Raw genomic sequence first — 20,964 nt, 5'->3', positions numbered from 1 at the left:
GCCCACTCCGGTGGCCGCGGGCCGGGGCGGCGCAGCCAATCGCGTTCCGGTGGCCCCCGCTGACCGCCAATCACCGGGCACTAGAGGAAAGAGCACGCCTCTCACAATGGCTCGCCAAAAGCGCACACCAATCACGGAGCCCAGGGGCAGACTGGCATCCCGGCCGCCCAATTAGAGGAAGGCTCTGCCTGGTAGCTCTACGAATCAATGACAGGAGTAGCCAGAGTGACATGACGCAGAGCTAATAAGAACTTAAACGTCATTTCCTTCTAGCCCAATCAGAAAACCACTTCGAGGCCGCTTGTTCCCACCCACCTTGGACACATCCTGCTTTCTCACTCTCAATGGGGGCGACAGCCGGCACGCTCGGGACTCGGGCGAGGGCCAATCACCGCTGCGCTATCAGAGGCGGCTGCCCGACGAGCCAATAGACGGGGGCGTTACTTGACGCTGGCTGGGGTGGCGGGCTGACGGGTGGCGCGCGCCGGGGCTGTCCCTGCCCCCACGTCCCGCCCGGAGCGGCGTGGCAGGGAAGCTCCGCACTGCGCCGTAGTCACGGCGCCTGGGGCGGCGGCGAGGCTTTGAACCAGGCTCTTCCCCGGCTGCAGCGGACGTCCCTCTGTAGTCCCCCGCGGCGGGCAGGGGCACGGCGCTGTCTTGAAGGCAGTAACACTCGCGCTCCGCCTGGCTCCAGTAACAGGGTGGGCGGGGCAGCTCCGCAGGAGGGGCGCGTTTGATCCCCGGCTCCGGCCCTCACTCCGGACCCTGGGCTACTGGCGTTGTCCGATTCCGCGCACTCTGCCGAGCCTCAACGTGAGAGCCCCTTTCCCAGCGCTTCCCCGGCGGGTAGGACCGGCCCGGCCGGCACTGTCAGACCGTCCCGCCTCGGCCGGGAGCTCCCGCGGGTGTCTGGGCTCGCCCGGAAGGGGCGGCGGCCCCGGCGATGGCGGACGAGGCGCTGTTCCTGCTGCTGCACAGCGAGATGGTGGCGGGGCTGTACCGCGCCGCCGAGCAGGGCGAAGGGGTGAGTGGGGCCGGGGCCGCCCCGGGGCCGTGCAGCAGCGGCCGGGGCTGACGCTGCGGCCGCGGCGCCTTGTGTCTTGCAGGAGAACGGGCGCTGCACCACCAAGCTGGAGAGCATGGGCTTCCGCGTCGGGCAGGGGCTCATCGAGAGGTGAGTCCCCGCCGGGCCCCGGCAGCCGCTGCTCGTTCCCGGGGCTTTCACCTCGCCGGTAAAGCACACCTGCCAGGGCAAAGTGTGGTGCTTTGGCCGGACGGAGAGTGCGTTCCTCTTACCATCAGTTGTTGTGGCATCTTCTCCTGTCGTATCTCATTCTTGTGGGCACCTGTGTTTGCGTACCACGGGACAGTTTTGGAGTGTTGTTTTCCTAGTGCTTCCGGTCATGAAAATCGAGTCAGGGTACACGATTACTTTTAATACTTACGCTTATCTTTAATTCTACATTGCGTAGACTTTTGCATGTTTCCTGCGTCTGTTACGTTTTGTGACTTTTTTTTCCCTGATTTACTTCTTAAGCATGATTTTATGATTGGCTCTTACTCTATTTCGTTTTTGTTAAGTGCTCTCAGTCCTCGGGACCTGGCGACTGAGGAGCTCGGGCCCTTTGGGGACCCGGGAGGCAACTCCAGCGCCCTCGTTCCGAGGTCGTGTGGAGACTCCCGAGTTTCTTAATCATGCTTTTGTTGAATGAAGTGTTCCTTTAGTGCCAGATAAAGACCCTCGAGGAGGATAAAGGGAGAGAAATCTGAAATAAGCAAGAGAAAGAGGTCCCTTCTAGAAGATGGGAACAAGTTTTACATATTCCTGTGTTAGAGCTCTTTTGCCTATTTGAAGGACTCCTTCCAAGGAGTAGTATAGGTGTGAGCATTTTGTTTATCTCCTATTTAGATACTTTGTTGAAGATAAAACTGATGAAGCACTTTCCACCTTTCTGTATGTCAACAATGTTTGATAATCATGGAATTAAAACAATTTATTCTGCTATCATATTGCAGATAGTAAGATAACACTGTTTCTCTGAAGTTAAAATACTTGATGAATACACAGTGAAGCTAGAATGGTTGGAAAACTAATTTTTATAATAACCTCAATAATTACATTGTATAGTATAATTTTAAAAATTATTTATATGTTTAATTGATCAGGTTATGTGTACCATCATTATTGATGCATTTCTCACTTTTCTTTTAGGTTTACAAAAGACACTGCCAGGTTCAAGGATGAATTAGATATTATGAAGTTCATTTGCAAAGATTTTTGGACAACGGTATTCAAAAAACAAATAGATAACCTAAGGACTAATCACCAGGTACTAATGCTGTAGATTAAGATTTAACTTGACAAGTCAGTGAGAGTTTTGAGTTGCTAGTGTGTTTTTTTGTTTTTCTTGGTCTAGAATTAATTACCAGGTAAGAAACCCAGAATGTTCTATATTCATTTTGTTTAAAAACCACGTTTTTCAATATTCATATTACCATGTAGCTTTAGAATACAATTTAATAATTGCCTATGATGTCTTTATTGCCACCCTGTTTGAAAAGACTAAACGCTTTGAATTTCATATGCACTGTTGCAGCGTTACAGAAAGGACAGTAATGATTACAGCTGATTAACATTTAAACAAGAACTTTTTAATCTGGCTCTTAATAAATGTTAGCAAAAAAATAGTGAAAAAGTGATGTTCGTCTCTTGACATCTACTTAAATAAATGGCTGTTGTGATTTTATTACTTTCAAGAATATTAAGAGTTTTCAGTGGTTGAGACAGTTGTAATCTGTTGAAAATACTTGTATGAGAAACTTCTCAGCTTCGCATGTTGGTGACATTGAGCTGTATCCATGTGCTTTCCTATATCAACAGCCACAGTTCTTAAAGCTGGATCAAAATAACTTAAGGAGCCATTTTACTAGAGTAAAAAATCTTTTTCCTGTTGAATGACTTTGTCTTCTTATAGCTATTTCCCTGTTGTGTCAAATTAGGAAGAAGAGAATTTCTGGAAGGATTGTGCTAAATAAAATAGGTTTTATTTTTCAGTGACTTATCAAGTAATAACAGATAACAATTACTTCAGAAGTCTAGGGTTTTAATTCAAAAAAGCTGCAGTATTGATCTTAAGGCCTTAATTGTATATGCAGCCTTAATTTAAGTTCAAGGCTTATGAAATTCTGAAGTAGCACAGTCAATAGCAAGGAAATTAAAATGGCAGGTGTAGATAAAACTATACTGTGTTTATACTTAATTTATTAAGATGCATATTTTTGCCCAAAATTGTATTGCAGAAAACGTCAGACTTTTACTTTGATTGTCTGCTGGGTGCTGTTGCCTGTACTGCTATTAAGAAAAATCATTCCTACTGAATTTGAGAATAAGAATAGAGATGTGCAAAACCCATTGAAAATTGAGATTTGAATATAGAAATCAATATGCATTTGATATATTACCACAGACTTTCTAGTATGGAACTATTTTTTCTGATCATTGGAAGGACTCTTCCAAGAACAGATGCACATAAAGATTTTTTAGGGTTAACTGATCATATTATTATCTAGGGGTTTTGTTGTATACTCACAATTAAGTATATTTTCTTTTAATATTCCTTCTAAGCAAATAATACAATTTAAACTTAAATCACATGTGCCTTAGTCTAAAAATTTATTTTTCAGCCTGAGATTATATATATTTTACCTAGAAATAAAGTCCACTCACAGAAAATGTAGATTTTATATTATTGCACATTTAACTAAACCCCTCCATTTTTTCTTTTCAAACAGGGTATTTATGTCCTTCAAGATAATAAATTTCGTCTCTTGACACAAATGTCCGCAGGAAAGCAGTATTTAGAACATGCACCAAAGGTACCCTTTGATTTTATTGGGGGGGGGGGGAGCGGTCTACCAGTTTGGTTTTAATTACCTTGATCTATTATTAAGTTTAAATTTTGTAATGAAATAGATACAAACTCTTCTCTTTTTAGAAAGGCATCCTGTTTTAGAACAGTGGATTTGATTTGTAGCCAAAAAAAAGGTCATGGTTGTCATGAAACTTGCTGCTGTTATATTTGACTTCATGGTGAAAGCTTGTCTCCCACTACCTGCCACTGTCACACAAATTCTTTCTCTTCAGGAAGCATGTGGTTTCAGAAACTTTAGAATTCCCAAAACACATTTGGAAGATGCTATTTGTTACATAAAACAAGCTTCTGAGATGATGTGAATGTTCAGAAAGATCTTCCACCAATTAAAAATAGTTTTGAGTGCAGATGCTGAGTTATGGTAATACTTGAGGTAAAATCAGTCCCTCTGCAGAACTAATCGTAGAGCACTTTGGTTCAGGTGGATTAAGAAATGGGATATTCAGTTCTATTTTATGGTTTCTTAATTCTTGATCGTAGTCCTCCCAATTGGCTACTGTCCTTGGGATTGTTTTTTTTTGGTTTTCTTGTGTCTTTCTTCTATTTTGCAAGACACATTTTAAATATCTGCGTATCTTTGTATATTATGGCATGACCTGTGCAAGAATGCTGTCTTGGACTGTTTCTCCTTTGTTGACTTTTAATATCAGTTCCTCATTTCAGCAAAGTCTTGGGAATAATCGTTTTAAGGATATTAAGTTCCTACAGGTTTAATGGAAAGAGAAAGTGACTCAAAATTCTGCCTCTAATGAGAACAGTCTGTGTAGTGAGCTCCACTCTACCAAATATTGGAGCTTTCATCTCTTAAGAGACCTGACAAAATCTCTCAAAACCTCCATGGTTTTCTGTTGTTGAAATATTAAGTCATATTCTTGGGTAATTAGTTTCAATCTTTATCAACAAACTTCACTGTTGACACTAATGTGAAGTGCAACTTTGTATTTAGTATTTAGCATTCACCTGTGGACTAATCAGAGGAGGCCTATCAAATCTGGGAATAAAGAGTATTGTAACAGCTGAGGTTTCATCAATGCCTGCATGTAAGTAGTACTTGGAGTATTCAATTATTAGCTTACTTGGTAACTTTTCTGACTGACTGTGTTGCTGTTATAAGCATTTTCCAAGGTGGGTTTTGTTTGAAGCTGCTGGGCCATACGAGTCCATGTGAACTTCAGAATATGGCTTGCCACTAAATCCTTTGGTATTTAGAAAATACTGACAGAGAATAAGCCTCCATGGTGTCAAGTGGAAAGCAAAACTAAAATGTTGTATTTACATTTAGAAGCATCAAATGTGTAAGGATGTCTGTCCAGAAGGTTATTTGCGCAAGTGAAGATCTTTCTCTATAGGAGTTATTAAGAATGTTAGTAAGTGAAGACCATTGTAACTACATAAGCTGCTCAGTTAAAAGTTTTCCACAGACAGCACAAATTTTATGTTTAGCTAACAAAACTGGTGTGATGTGGGACATGGTCAACTTACAGAAAAAAAGAAAAAAGCTGTTCAGCGTGGAATTAAAATTTAAATGCTAAATTTAAATAATGGCTCAACTGTTTACAATCAAACTGTAAGACTGAAAAGTTCCTTACTATTTCTTTGAAAAAAATTTTAAAAGAAAATAATTACTCAGAGAAATAATTCTAATGGTAGTAATGTTATCTGACTCTGCTTTTCCTGCAGGTAAATTTCAGGTGATGATACAGAAGATGTAGAGCACATTCAAATCTTGGTATCTACTTTACAAAGCCTTTGTACGTGGATTCAGTATCTTGGCTCTGTCTTGTATATAATATGTAAATTATAGCAGCGTGCAGCACCATTCCAAAATATATAATAAATGTTAATCAAAATAACTTAACACCATGCTTGTGTCTTGGTATGAAATTTATTCTATACCAAAGTAATAATGTCCACATGGTAAAAACTGTGTACTCTACATATTCAGCAAAACATTTCAATTACCAAAAGAGCCTGGAAGACCAGTGGCAGAGTTTGAGAACAGAGAAAAAAATCCTGACCAAGACTAAATTTGAATAAGAAACTAATTGTATTTTGTTCCCCATTTACTCTGAACTGGGAGGCAGCGATTGCTTTTGTATTTCTTTGATGGAGCCCGCTAACACGTGAACCAACAGTTCACACATCATTAAAGATGTTAGGTGGAGACCTCTGTAGAATGTCCTCTGGGCAGTAGAAGAAAACATTTTTTTACACAATTCATCAGTTTCTCCTGTCCCTAAAATTAGCAGCTGTTCCTTGTGTCAGAATGATTTATGCCTAAGGTTGTGTATACTGGCCAAAGAAGAAAATTTATTCCACCTTATTGTGCATAAGTGTAAACTTATGTGTAATTGTTTTTAATTGCTAGCTACTTAAGAAGTAGAATGTTTACATTACTGAAACAATTGTTTCAGTAATATGCTGGCTGTAGTTGAACTGCTAAGCAGTGCTGAAGCTCAGGCACCAGAACTTGAAAAAACACATTCAGCTGTGTAGATTTCTATAGTAAGGCTGTTGTTAAAAAATATGGAGTGAGAAAATCCACAATGTTTAAGAAAAGTCTTTAAAATCCTTTAGTTTTATTTAAAAAGTCCTCAATAAGTCTGTTAGAAAAAGAATAATTTGTAATGTAACCTCAGACTTCACTTAATAGCAGTGTCCATAGATTACTCAGATTGTAGAAATTTCTAACCAAGAATGTAGTTTACAAAGACAGGAGCTTGAGAGATGATGCTGGACACTTCAGTTACCACTTTATGATGATGGTGATGATGGTATTGAAGACACTGACAATCTCAGCTAAAACTCAGCTGAAGTAATTCACAGCTGTCCCAAATGCATTAGCGTGTTCTGAAGGGATTATGTAGTATTTCAGATCTGAACAGCACAGTGTCCTGCTGTTCACTCTGGTAATGCTGTTTGTATTGTGGCAATGCAAAATACTGGGTGTTCTCAAAACAGCCTAGGGAGGCTCGTCAGCCAGGTCACGTTGATCGAAGTACCTAGGAATGAAGTGGAAATATGGTAAGAAACCTCCAATGCACCATATTTCTTACATCAAGTTGTCTGACCCATTGCTTTCTAGTTCATCTTATAGTATTGCTGTCATAATTGTGGCTTCATGGTTCAGGGGGTTCATCCGAAGAAAAAAATAAGCTTACTTTACTCTTAGGTATATCTTAAATCCTTTCAACTAAGTATATTTGCTGCATTGGCCCAGGGTACTTTTACTGACTTTCACTTTTAAAAGGATTTAGGTTAGTACAAATAATCACATTTATGCTGGACATACATTACTGGTTTGGGTGTGTAAGTTGCATTACCTGCTAACTAAGCAGATTATCAAGTTCAGAGCTGATATTTGTTCTTCATTCTTGCTCTCCTGGAAAAGAGGTATTACAACAATTCTTTTGTTACCTGTGTCAAATAGAGAAGCTGTTACATGCCATGTTATGTGTATTTCTAGTCTTCCTTTCATTCTCAAGCAAATTTAGGACATGAAAAAATAATTAAGACTTCTGAAAAATGATCCTCCTTGCTTGCTAAATTCACTGAGCCCTCTGCACAGTTATATTAAATCTTACCTCCAGTGCCCTGACTTCTGAACATCGTCTTGCCAGCTGTCGAATAAGGGAGTGAGCTTCAGGTAGCAAAGGTTTTTCAAGGCATGCCAACAGTGCATAAAGCCATCTACCCTGTGAGGATTCAAATAACAAAGTTTTAATTCTGATCACTTCCTTGAAGATTCAAGCAATCCATGTTATATAGAGCAGGACTGAAGTGTAGGTCTCAAAACTGCATTTAAGTGCTATATGCCATAATTGAATTTTGAAAAGCACATTAGACGCTACATGGTAGAGAGTTCTCTGTCTCTAGATAAGATTCTTGTGAGCACTACTGGGTTTCCTGGCATTTTTTGACTGCTGGCCAAGATAAAAATTATTACAGCTGATGCTATTGTAGTCTGAAGGATTATTTTAGTAGTATCTAAACATTATTACTTGGCAATTAAGTTTTAATTTCACTATCTGTGAAAAAACATTCCTGAAGACTGAATGTATGAACTCAGATCTTTGTGGAATTAGTGGTTAGATCTGCTTTAAGATTTGCACCACTGAGACTATATGTCTTTACAGTTTTACATCTCTGAATTCTACTGCATTCTTACAGACTTAATTTCTCATACCAGTCTAACTTCATAATTTAATCACAGTATTTAGTGGCCTTCATTCTGGGACCTAACCTAAAAGTCAATGTGCACATTCTCTGCAATATACATACTGGTTAAAAAGAAAACAGTCTTCTATAGGGAAGGACAGAACATGAAAAGTCTTTAAGTGACTGAAAAAACCCAGTGAAACTATGCTAAGCATCATGTAATTTTTCATTACTCTTTTGCTTTGTGGTACTGAAGGAGACCACCAAGGTCTTCAGTAGTTATGGTGCCATTACACAGCTGGTCAGTCTAGTTGTGGCCAAACTCCATGTCAATGTAGCCTGTCAATCTGGAGTTCTTAGTAGGTTTGATTTGTCACCGCATGAATGCAGCCAAGCTTGCTGGTCTGCGCTGCATGTGGAAAGATTAAAGGTGTCTTTGCCAACACACTGAAATGTGCCTCCAAACTAAATTGGAGGTGCTGGTAAATAGCGTGGAGCACCCTGACAGCAAAGCTGCTGTGATCTCTCTCCTCTCCTAAACCCTGATACTCATCAAGCCTCATTGCTTAAGTTAGTGGGGCGAGTGATACAAAGGGGAGGGAGTTTGGGCAGTACTTTTTATGTCTGTATCTGTTATGTGTGGAAGGGGCTTCAGCTGGTCTATAAGCCTGAACTGTAGGTTAGCTGAAGAAGAAACTGATGACAACCGTATTTACCCATGAAAGGAATTTCACCAAGGTCGTTGGCATGGAAACTGAGGAGAGAAGGAGAGTGAGATAGATTACCTGCAGCTGGAAGAAATGTGTTTGGAAAAGTTTTGTGGATGTTGGTTGAAAATAGCGGCGGAGACTTTTTGTGCCAATGAACGTTGTGCTTATTTTTTGTGACCAGTGAGTGGGGTGTAAGCTTTGTTAAGTGTATAGAAGACAGCACACTGTGATAATAAACAGAAGCCTTCTGAAGAGTCTGCTGTGTCACTTGGTGGTGACCGTCCCAACAGCGACAGCTGGTGGCGCTGAGCATGATCTGCGGGCTGTACGAGGGAGGTACAGGCGGGGGACGGGAACCCAGCGAAGCAGGGAGCAGCAGGGGAAGCTGCTTCGTCCGGACCTGATTAATTTTGACACCTGGGGTACAGGTGAGCCACTGGGGATATAACGGGAAATAATTTATCAAGTGAAGAAGAGATTGTTTTATGTACATGGAGAGCGTTGTTGAAAAGAAAAGGTATTAAGACTTCTGACTATGCCCTTTGTAGTGTGTTATTGTGGGCAAAGTCACAAGATTTTGAGACTAACGCAAGTACTGCCTTTACTGTTAAAGCATGGAAGGAAGTTGGGGAGAGACTACGGGACGTAGTATCTAAAGGGGATAAGGCGGCTGCAGATCTGGCTACTACTTGGAGATTGCTTTATGAGATATTAAAAGAATGGAAAACACAGCAGGGTAAGAGGGAGTAGGAGAAGAAACTGAAGTTTCTTCTTCAGAGCAAGAAACTGAAGTTAATGGGGAACAACAGAAAAGTGACATTCAGCTTGAGAATGGGTTTTCCCCTGAAGTACAGCCTGCTGGAGCTACTTCTGAGTTTTCTCAAAAATAATGCCTCTTGCTATCTGTTCCCGAAAAACTATGTTAAGCCTCCTGTGTAGCCCTCCCCTGCGCAGCAGCTAGCTGAATTAAGTACCAAGTCAAAATACGTTATTCCTGCACCGCAGTTAGCTGGAATGATTTTACAGGAGAAACAAACTGAAGAACAAGCCAAGCCGTCTGCCCCCCCACTCCCCCCTGAACTGCAAAAACAAATGAAATCATTAACGCTGTATATCCTCCACTGCCTAGCAGTGATAGTGAAGATGATGAAATGCCAGTGACCAGAAAATCTGAACTGGTCCATGGATCTGTTTGTGGCAAAACCCATAATAGATGTAAGCCTGCTGCTCCTTGGACTTTACCTCCTTGCCAAGTGACTGTGACCCCTCAACAGCCTCTACAGTTTTGGGAGCATGTTAAAAAGAAAGCAGCTGAAATGGGGGGATTGGGATTAAGTAGAAAAAATAGGTCCACCAAAAATGTTGGAAATGCAGAGTGCTGATTTGAAAGCTGCTTGTAATGAGCCTATGGCCTTTCCTATTTTTAAAGCAGCTCCTAATTCAGGACAAAATGATAGCTATCATGTTTTTGCATGGAAGTTCATACAAGACCTCCAGGCAAAGGTAGCTAAATATGGTATTAGTTCTTCAGAAGAAATGCAATTAATTCGTGTTATTAATGCTGATGTGCTTGCTCCATATGATATTATGCATTTTGGTACAATTTTGTTTCAGCCAGTACAATACGGTGTATTTCAAAATACCTATAGACAATTAGCTGAAAAAACAGCTTTGAATAACATGCAATTATGTCAGCAGGACCCCCATCATGCCGTAGGAGTTGGCACCTTGTTAGGCAATGGACCTTTTTCAAATCTGGACTTACAGGCAAGATGGGACCCTCTAAGTTTGGCACAGGCTCAACAATTAGGTATGAGTGCTTTAATTAAAACAATGGAAATGGCAACTCCCCAACAGAGGTATGTTACTATACAACAAGGGATAAAGAAACCTTTTTTGCAATTTTGTGGAAAAGGTTGCTGCAGCTATTGAGAAACAAGTAGATGATGAAAATTTGAGACAAATTCTATGCAAACAATTGGCTAGAGAAAATGTGAATGAGGACTGCTGAAAAATCATCGAGTCTTTGCCAGGAGATCCCTCTTTAGATGATATTATAACTGCTTGTTCAAAAGTTGGCACAGTTGAGCATAAAATGGCTGCTTTGGCAGCAGTCCTAAGGCCTCCACAAAAATGTTCTACTTGCAGAGAACAAGGGCATTTAAAGGCACATTGCCTACAAAATGATGAACAAAAAGTAAAATCTAAGATAAATCCAGGCAATAAAATGAATTGTAATCATTGTGGTAAATTGGGACATTATGCTAAACAATGTAGATCAAAATATCAATGGAAATGGACAGCAGTGGGGAGAAGAATGCAAAGAAATGCATGGGAACACAAATACCCCAACAGCCACCAGCCCTCCCAGCAAAGCTATCCACTTGCAAACAATACTCAGGGGCCACAAGTGGCTCCACAGGGATTGATATACCCACAGCCAACACAGTGACCATTTTGACAAGACAAATATGTAAAGTGCCTCTTCATGCCTGTGGTCCCATAGGACAGGGTTTGAGTGCCTTTTTAGTGGGGAAATCTAGTCGTACTATTCAAGGTATTAATGTACATGTACGTATTATTGATTCTGATTGTTTGGGACAAATTCATGCTATGGTGTTGGTCAGTGAACCTCCTCTTGTTATTCAAAAAGGAACTTGTATTGCTACACTTGTTCCTTTTTTGAGTTGTGTTCCAAATGCAGTGAACTGGAGTCATGGTACACGAGGTTTTGAATCTACAGGAGTACTTCAGATATGTTGGACTCAAAAAGTGACAGATCAACGCAGACATCATGAAATGTTAGGCCATGATCCTGTATATTGTGATACCTGTACTACAATGGTATTTTGAGTGGTGTTTTCAAAATAATCATGAATTGCAATCTGCTTTATCTTATATTACAGGCCAAATAACATATCATTTACCTTCTCATCCTATTCTGACTTTGGCTAGGGATATTCCTTTCCAGGGGAAACAAATTTGTTCTCCTGTTCCAGTGGAAGGTATAACAGTTTTTACAGATTGATCAGGGAAAACTGGAGAAGCTGCTGTAGGCTGGAAAAAGGATGACTATTGGGAATATGAAGTGATGATTCAACAAGGGTCTCCTCAGTTGGTTGAACTTTGTGCTCTACTTTTGGCATTTACTTTATTTTCTAATCCTGTAAATATAGCTGCTGATTCTGTTTATGTTGCTAATTTAGTTAAAAATTTAGATCAAGCTGTGTTATAAACATAAAAGACAAACCATTACTTGTCATGTTGCTGAAATTATGGACTGCTATTTGTAATCAAAAACATTCCTATTTTATTATGCATATTTGTAGTCCTACATCGCTACCTGGACTTTCTTTGATTATGTGGATTCCCCTGTGGCTGCTATGGCAGCCAAAACGGTACTTAATACGTTACAGCAAGCTGATCGATCTCATCAATTTTTTCACCAAGGTGCTCAGGCATTACAGTAACAATTTAAGTTATCACTCAGTGAAGCAAAATCCATTATTTCTTTTTGTCCTGATTGTCATATGACTCATATTTCACAATATTATGGTAGCAACCCTAGAGGTTTACTCCCTTTGCAAGAATGGCAAACTGATGTTACAAAAATGCCTGAAATTGGTAATTTAAAGTATGTTCATGTTACAATTGATACTTTTTCTCATGCCATGGTTGCAGGTGAACATGTCAACGTTTGCAGGTGAAACAGCTTGGGATGTTATTTATCATTTTTGCCATGCCTTTTATGTTTTAGGTGTTCCATCGCATATAAAGACCGATAATGGCCTGGCACATGTTTCACAAAAACTGCAAACATTTTTCTGTGCTTGGGGTGTTGATCATTCCACTGGTATTCACCATACTCTTAACAGGTCAAGCAATTATTGAACACGCTCATGGTGTTTTGAAGTGCCAGGTTCAAAAACAAAAAGGGGGAATGCAATGGGAGCCACCTCAAGTGAGGTTAGATAAAGATGTTTATGCGTTAAACTTTTTGCATCCTTTATCTGACTCACAATTGTCTCCTATATTTTATCATTTTTCTTCTTTGTATTCTAAAGAGCCAAATTTTCGCAAAAATATTAAGATATGGGTTAAGGATTTAATTACTGGAATGTGAACTGGCCCAGTGGAATTAATAGCGTGGGGAAGGGGATATACCTGTGTTTTGACAGAGAATGGCCCTTGTTGGGGTTTCTGCTCATTGTGTTAAGCTTTACCTGGAGTACACAGGAAGGAACAGTATGGATGGTCCCACAACTGAAGCAGAATGTGTGGGTGATACTGGCCATCAGGTGGATTGAAGCATGGACCCTCAAAGAACATGTTGTGAAGATAATAATTCAGGGCAAAGTAAATGGGGATATTGATTCACGCTGAAAACCCAAATTCAAATATGTGGATGTTACCTTTACTTTAGTTCTTTGCACTTCTCCACGAGAGGGTGGCAGCACTGAGTAATGTGTCTTCCCTTTACACAGCACTTACTGTCCCAAAATAGAGGAGCTTAATGTACCCAGGGGAGAGGTGTTGCCTTTGGATAAGGGTGTTGAATTAGTAGCTGAAACTCCACATCTTAAACAACTAGGATAGTTGCCCATTATGATAGCAGCAGGCAGTTGTAAAGTTAAGTGGATGCTACTTAGTTCTAATTGGTGACTGGACAGATGACTTGGTGTCTTAGCCACAACAATGTAACTCTGTGTAGAGAAAAATTTATTTAACTAAAAGTCAAGGTACCATTATACCATAAATGCGTCATTAAGGGACTGCAGGGTCTGTAACAGCATCTGAAAATCCATTTTCTATCTGCCTTGTTGGTGTATTTTTTTTACTGCTGGCACATGGTTATGGATGTAAGGGTCTGTAACAGCATCTGAAAATCCATTTTCTATCTGCCTTGTTGGTGTATTTTTTTTACTGCTGGCACATGGTTATGGATGTCAGGATTTTGAGGGCATGCTTTGTATGGGCTTGTCAGATCACATTGGGTCAGTTCAGGGGAGCATTTTGGATTTGAAGGAAGGAGTTGGTCAGTTGCAGGTGGATGAAGGATGGGAATGATTGGTTTCCTTGCAAGCTGGGGTATTGTTGAACAGCTTGGGGTATTGTTGTTGAAAACTGTTAATTTTGCTGGTGGTTGTAACCATTGTTTTGTGTCTCCCCTATCTGCTTGGATATTTGCAAAGGGACCTGCAAAAGTCTTTAGCAGTAGTCTTTGTGATTCAAATACAAAAAGGGGGAATTGTAGAAGGGGCTTCAGCTGGACTGTAAGCCCAAAGTGTAGGTTAGCTGAAGAAGAAACTGGTAACAGCTGTGTTTACCCCGGAAGGAATTTCACCAACGTCATTGGCATGGAAACTGAGGAGAGGAGAAGGAGATAGATAATCTGCAGCTGGAAGAAGTGTGCTTGGAGAAGTTTTGTGAATGTTGGTTGAAAATAGCGGTGGAGACTTTTTGTGCCAATGACTGTTGTGTTTATTTTTTGTGACCAATGAGTGGAGCGTAAGCTTTGTTAAGTGTATAAAAGACAGCACACTGTGATACGAAACAGAAGCCTTCTGAAGAGTCTGCTGTGTCACTTTGTCATGACGGTCACAACAACGACAGTTATGTTTTATAATTAACCCCTTCCAAAAACAACTATGAACACTCATTTAGTATCTAATCAAGAAAGTTTTGAAAGTAACAATGTGATACAACCATTTAGAGAACTCCTTAGAAAATTAAAATTATGTAATAGAAAACTGCAAGCAATTTGTTTAATGCATTCATGTGCAAGTAGTTAGAATAAATTAAAAATTACCAGTTCTGGAGTAAAATTTTTCTCTCCAAACCAGCTTATCAGGTATTCTAGGACACTGGTTACTGTTGCCTTCAAAAGAGGAACAGAAAGAGACAATATAGTAATCTGCACTGTTCTGTTTTGCTGCTCTTTCACCTGAGGATTTTATTACATAAAAAGTATTTCTACTCCACAGTATTTATTCCAGATTGAAGTTACATATAAGGGTAAAGTAATATTAAAGTATCACTTTTTGGAAAGAACTTAGTATGAAATGAAGTAATTTTCTATGTTAATGAAAAGTTATGGATAAGTAGCTACAGATTAGGAAAAAGGCATCACACTGGTTGGTTGGTTGCGTATAATGGTGGCAAGTGGGAAATGTAGTAAAGGAAAGATGTGATTCTTCTAGCCTTGCAATGTACATAAAAGTTCACAATCAAATTGAAGGACTGCACTTAAAACACTACATGAGAAATTTAAAAACATTGTAAAGCACCTATTGGGGTATTCAGCAAAAATTCAAATGTTAAATGTGCTATATAGAAACTACAACAACAAGATACTTTGAGAACTAGTCATGAAAAATCTTTGCTTGTAAAGTTATTTGTAGGTGAATGTGAGATAACGAATACAAATTTTCTTTCTGTGTGTACAATGAATAGCATTAAGTAATAAACAACTGCCTACTCCAGGCAAAGAAAAATAGATAAGCCTTCTGCAGCAGACATGAGAAATAATGATTTAGAGAATGTCACTATATGATTCGAAGAGGTAGGCTTACCTGATTCATCCTGCTCACAATACTTAGCAAAGGGGGAAAGCCCACCTGAAAAAAACAAGCAAGTTGGAAAATGCAAACATTATCACAACCATTTTTGTTCTAATTTAGAACATACTAAAATTTCAATTTGATGTTCAGACACTTATGGTGATTTGAGTCTGTTCTGATCTTTGAAATTTATTAAAAAAGTATCTTCAAGAAAGTTGAAGGTCCAGTGAAGTACCATAGCATCTTGCTTCTATTGTTACTTGTTAAAGTTTTGTTTTTTCAAAATGATGCAGTAAAGAACACATTTGTAGGGTACCACATATGAGGAGGGTAACCATCTATCACAATGCAACAAAACACTAAAGCAGACTGAAAAAAAGCTTCCATTCTGTTCAGTGAGAACAAATAAGGACTTTAGCTGATAAGAGATGAAGGAACTCTTCAAATTATGACTCAAGACATGGACTTATTTTCTGCTTCACTTGGTTTCTGCATAAAAGGAATGTACATTGGGACTTTCTGGGATCACCAGAGCCTACTTTCTACTTGGCACAAAGTGATAATGAACAGTAGGATTGTTTCTGGGGGCCGCTAGTCTAGAAAATAGCTTCTGAAAATTAAACAGAAGTCCTATACTCACCTTCATGTAATCAATTCCTAAATTTTCATTATCAGACAGTGCATCTATTTCTGAGTATACTCTTTCACCAAGGCAGAACTTCTTCCAGCCTTCTTCATCCTCTGATTTTGGCTGAAATAAATAAAAATAAATGAAAACTGTGTAATACTGTTATCTTGAAGACACTGGAGAGAAGACTTGATAATACTCATAAATTGTTGAATGCGACTGTAAAGCAAGATTAACTGTGAATTCAATAACTGAGAAAACAAACCACAGAGTGCTGTTATGAAATCTACTCACCATAGCAACATTGCTGTCCAAATGTTGTGACCGCCAGTGATTTCTGTGCTTGTTCAGGCTCTGGGTAATTAAAACAAAGTCAAATCCCAGTTTAACGCTGCAGTTATTTTATCCTAGCCACAAGGGCTCTTCATTATTCTTAAAATGTATGAAAAGAATATTTTATTACTTTATATAAGTTAGTAGATAAACAGCCAGCACAACTGACTAAATATTTTCTATGCCTCTTAGCAGAAATGTAATTAAGATGCTCACACTGAGATTTTAAAAGTAATGTTAAAGCTGAAGGCATTTTGAAGTCCATCACATTAGGTTAAGCTGAAGTAGCAAGCTTTAATAGTCTAGAAGACTTTTCTTGTTAGAACAATCTTAAGAAAAAAAACCACTTTGATTTAATCCAAAAGCACATATAAAGCCAGTATTCTGTTTCCAACAGTGGTCTGTATCTGTATCAGAGGTCTACAGAATTGTTTGAAAGAAGGCAAGTGTGGTTTCTTTGCACATTTCTTCTACCTGGCAGGAAATATGTGTAAAACAAATCAGCCTCCTTTAACAGTTACTTGTAGAGAGCTGTAAATGTTCTGTAGCAGAAGAAAACTTGTCTCCCACTCCAAATGTTACTGTAACTGTATAAAAGACCACCATAAAATGCTGTAAGTAACAGCAGCTGATGCAGTGGTTGAACAGGTGAAATCTGATGCTCTTTTTTGGGTTTTAAATACTTCTTTGGATAGTCTCACATTTCAGTGTTAATTCAGGCACAGGTAAGAAGACAACTGATTTGAGCATAAAAGAAATACCTATACAGTGAATAAGCCTTTAGATGCCAGTTTCCTTAGTTCTGCTAAAACCTTAGATTATGCCTAATATACAGGATGCAATATGATCTCTCACAGAAACAGGGGTAGCTCAATTACTGTTTACAATGTAGATGCAGTGGTACAGATCTCCTCCTTCACTAAATTTTCCTCCCTGAAAAAAACATGGTAAATGAGCTGATGAAGAGCTCAGTGCTAGAGCAGCTCCTAGCCGGTCACACCTCAGTACCTGAGGTATGCCTACAATGTAGCATCAATGCACTGTAAACATGCTCTTTGCAGCACTGGAGTCACAAATGGCCTCTACCTACATCTTTATTATATTTTCCATTTCACCCTGTTTGAACTGTGCATAGATAATAGTCGAATCATAGAAAGATTTGGGTTGGAAGGGACTTTCACAGGCCATCTAGTCCAACCCCTCTTCCATGGGCAGGGACATCTTGAACTAGATCAGGCTCAGAGCCTCATCCAACCTGACCTTTAGTGTTGGGGGAGGGCATTCACCCCTCTCTGGGCAACCTGTGCCAGTATTTCACCACCCTCATTGTAAAAACAATTCTTCCTTATATCTAATTTAAATCGACCCTCCTTCAATTTAAAACTTTGGTAAAGCTTAGCTGAACCTTTACCCTTTGAGACTGCTTAATTTTCTGTTCTTGTTGTGTTATTTCAAGCAGGGTGCAAATGTATCAGGAAAGATTAAAATCAGTGCTAACTCTTCAACCTTACAAATATGTTTTACCAAATCAGTATTTCTCCTCATAATGGGTTGCCACCTCTGTCAACAGGCTCCTAAATGGACTGTATGAATGGACTTTATAAATCTCCTGAAAGGGTTAGAATCCACTTGGTTCTTAGTTAATGTTGAATTTTGCAGAACATTTCCTGCAAGCAGTATGTTTTAATATAACTGCATAACCTCATAGGGGTTTTTGTCATTCCTCAACTATGCCATATAATTTAATCTAAATACAGACATATTTTGTTGAAGGAGAATTTCTTAAATGTGAGTCTCAAGAGTTTCATCAAGTGATTTAAAAGCCACACCGTATATGCTCAATTAGCTTTCAAGAACTTGAAACACTTGCCTATAAACATCTATCCTGCTACAAAATCATAACTTTTCTATACTAGATATAAAATTATCCCCTGTAAAGCACAGGCATGTCCTGTCTAGACCATGCAAGACTCCTCACAGACTATCTTGTACCTGACGAACAGCTGAGAAGTTGGCCACTTGCTGCTGCTGCCACTTGAGTGTTGGAGAATATCCCTCAGGAGCAGGCTGACATCCAGAAATCTGAGAAAACACTGGCAATAATTACAATGTAAAAAGAGCTTTATAAGAAGAATCCTTAAGGACAAGAGAATCAGTAAATATTTACTGTTGGGTAAACAATATCCTTTAAATCTTCATCTGTAATTTCATAACCACATCCAAGGCTGAGTTAAGATTTTGGTTTGACTCTTCTCCTATGTACATAAGAAGGAAAACTAAGTGTTCAAAATGCATTGTCAAAGAATTACTTAAGGTCTTCCTTTCAGCAATTGTTCTGATTTAATCTCCTGCTCATAAAAAGCAGGATGCTGTTTCCTTATCTGAGGCAGATACTATCAATCTTAGGCATTCCACCTGTCAAAACCGTAAGCTGGGGAAGACAGAAGACCATAAAGCCATCTAGGAAATTAAGTCACATAGTTAAGTAGACATAACCTCTTTAAAGATTAGCATGAAAGAGTTACTAAACAAATTCTTTCTACAAGTCTTTAAGAATGTCACTACACACAGATGAGGCAGATGAAGAGAATGGCTACAGGAGTTACAAGGTCATGTCAGTATTAGAAACTTTCTTTGAGAAATCTGGTAGTGAAATCTCAGATTACATCGTTGTCACTGGAAAAAGGCAAACTATTTGAAAACAGATTAAAAACCAAGCTGGTGGGGCAACGCAACAACAGAAAAATCTGCTTCAACAATAAAGAAAAGTTCCGATAAAATACTCCTTCCAAAAGGAAAGAAGTGGTGCTAGAATTTCATCTAACTTTAGTAAAGCTTAGCTGCAATTAGTACCCTTATGCTAGATATAGACTTAAACCCGAAGACAGGTATGGATATATTTTTCTTCTAAAATTTATGCATGTTTTATGATTAAATAATTGTAAAATTTAATGCAATATTTGATTTCCTCGGACAGTAAAATAGTCTGCTGCGTATCAAATAGTATGGGGATTATCAATTTAATCAGTTAGAAAGACTGCTGTTACCCAGCAATTGAGCAGGGATTTCTTCAAACACACACATTTAATTCTGTAGATGCTTTTGGAATCTAGCAGTGCTTTTTAGTTACATCACTGACTCCCCAAAATTAATACAATCATTACAGTAACATCTTTCCCCCCTTTTTTTTTTTCCCCTCTCAAAACATGTAAAAGCTCTCAAACTTACTGAAATGTTTACTGTTGGCTTCTTTTTTAATTTTCTGGGATCTATTTGTGCCACCACCACATCAGGACATCGAGCTGCTTCAATCCTACAAAATAGAATCAAGTAGGCTGCATTTTTTCTCTCCTGCAACATATATATATACACACATATATGTGTATATATATGTTATATGTATACACATACTGTGTATATATATACAAACATACTGTGTGTACATATATACACGTACTGTGTGTGTACATATATATATATATATATATATATATATATGTTTTATACATACATATAATATATATATCGGATGTCTTTGAAATACTCATAAAATCATGGAGGGACCAGTCAAGATCATTGAGACCAGCTCCGTGCACAGGACAGCCCAGAAATCACACCCTGTGCCCGAGGGCGCTGTCCAAATGTTTCTCGAACTCTTGTCAGGCCTGTTTCTGTGACCACTACCCTACGGAGCCTGCTCCAATGCTCAACCACCCTCTGGGTGAAGAACCTTTTCCTGATATCCAGCCTAAACCACCCCTGACACAGCTTCATATCGTTTGCTTGAGTTTTGTCGCCGGTCACGAGAGGGAAGATATCGGTACCTGCCCCTCCTGCAGGTGTGTAAAACACCGACTATGCCGGCGAAGGACAGCACCGCACGCTGCCGCGCCGCTCTCGGGGGAAGAGACGGGTCCGACCCCAGCTCGTCCGCCCCGCCACTCACTGGACACGCTTCAGATACTCCTGGGGCGTCCTGGGAGGCACGGTGGGATCGAAGTCGTCGGCCAGGTCACAGTCGCCCACGGGCAGCAGCCGCGGCATCAGCTCCTCCAGGCCCGGCTCCATGGCCGCGGGCCCGGCGGCAGCGCCCGCGCGGCTGCGCTGCTCTCGCGAGAGCGCGGGCGCCGCCGCGTCCCCGCGGAGCTCGGCGCCGCCCGGGCCGTGCGCGCTCATGAGCGAGCCGCGGCCGTGCGCCCTGATTGTCGCCGTCTGCTCTGGGCGTCTTGGCTGCCCTGGAAACCACCGCAGGGGAATAAAGGAAAAATGGCCAAAGAGCAGTGGCAGAAAGGGGTTTGCCGATTCACTACCCATCAAACCAGGCCTATTTTTGTGGTGAATTGGTGTAAATCTTTAATAACTTCTTTCATTAGGTCCTGTGCCATTGTTCTAATACACTGTAGCTTTTGCCGAAAGTTCTTTAAAGCTCATTAGTACTCTCTTATTTTACCTGTGAACACCCAGTATTCATAATATTTGTCCCTTCCTTGAAATGCTTTGAGATCTGTGGTTAAAGTCAAATTAACATACAAGTTAATGGTTATAAATTTACACAGAGTTCCCATTCTGGAAGGGTCAACCCCTGAGTTCTTGATGTATGAGTTCTGAAGACTAAAATGTGGGAGCACTCACATGCCAGAAAG

The 20,964-nt window shown here is 40.0% G+C and overlaps 2 protein-coding genes across 2 annotated transcripts; one reads left to right on the top strand and one right to left on the bottom strand.

The window, feature by feature from the left end:
* Positions 1 to 856: 856 nt before the first annotated feature.
* On the top strand, positions 857 to 5,795 carry TRAPPC6B (trafficking protein particle complex subunit 6B). The gene is made up of 6 exons (XM_066188463.1): positions 857 to 1,024; positions 1,107 to 1,174; positions 2,213 to 2,330; positions 3,793 to 3,876; positions 4,879 to 4,972; positions 5,613 to 5,795. The coding sequence occupies exons 1-6, from the start codon at positions 944 to 946 to the stop codon at positions 5,642 to 5,644; spliced, it is 477 nt and encodes a 158-aa protein (XP_066044560.1). The 5' UTR covers positions 857 to 943; the 3' UTR covers positions 5,645 to 5,795.
* Positions 5,796 to 5,822: 27 nt separating this feature from the next.
* Positions 5,823 to 20,399, bottom strand: GEMIN2 (gem nuclear organelle associated protein 2). The gene is made up of 10 exons (XM_066188462.1): positions 20,268 to 20,399; positions 19,550 to 19,634; positions 18,314 to 18,403; positions 16,283 to 16,342; positions 16,001 to 16,111; positions 15,373 to 15,417; positions 14,610 to 14,678; positions 7,517 to 7,627; positions 7,256 to 7,314; positions 5,823 to 6,934 (listed from the first exon to the last, which is right to left on the bottom strand). The coding sequence occupies exons 1-10, from the start codon at positions 20,387 to 20,389 to the stop codon at positions 6,895 to 6,897; spliced, it is 792 nt and encodes a 263-aa protein (XP_066044559.1). The 5' UTR covers positions 20,390 to 20,399; the 3' UTR covers positions 5,823 to 6,894.
* Between the last annotated feature and the right edge of the window lie 565 nt (positions 20,400 to 20,964).

The sequence above is a fragment of the Chamaea fasciata genome, unplaced genomic scaffold, assembly GCF_029207755.1.
Source record: "Chamaea fasciata isolate MVZ Bird 193981 ecotype frontalis unplaced genomic scaffold, bChaFas1.0.hap1 SCAF_7, whole genome shotgun sequence".
NCBI lineage: Eukaryota > Metazoa > Chordata > Aves > Passeriformes > Sylviidae > Chamaea > Chamaea fasciata.
Note: the sequence above shows the minus strand (reverse complement) of the source record. Positions and strands in the feature narration are given on the sequence as shown.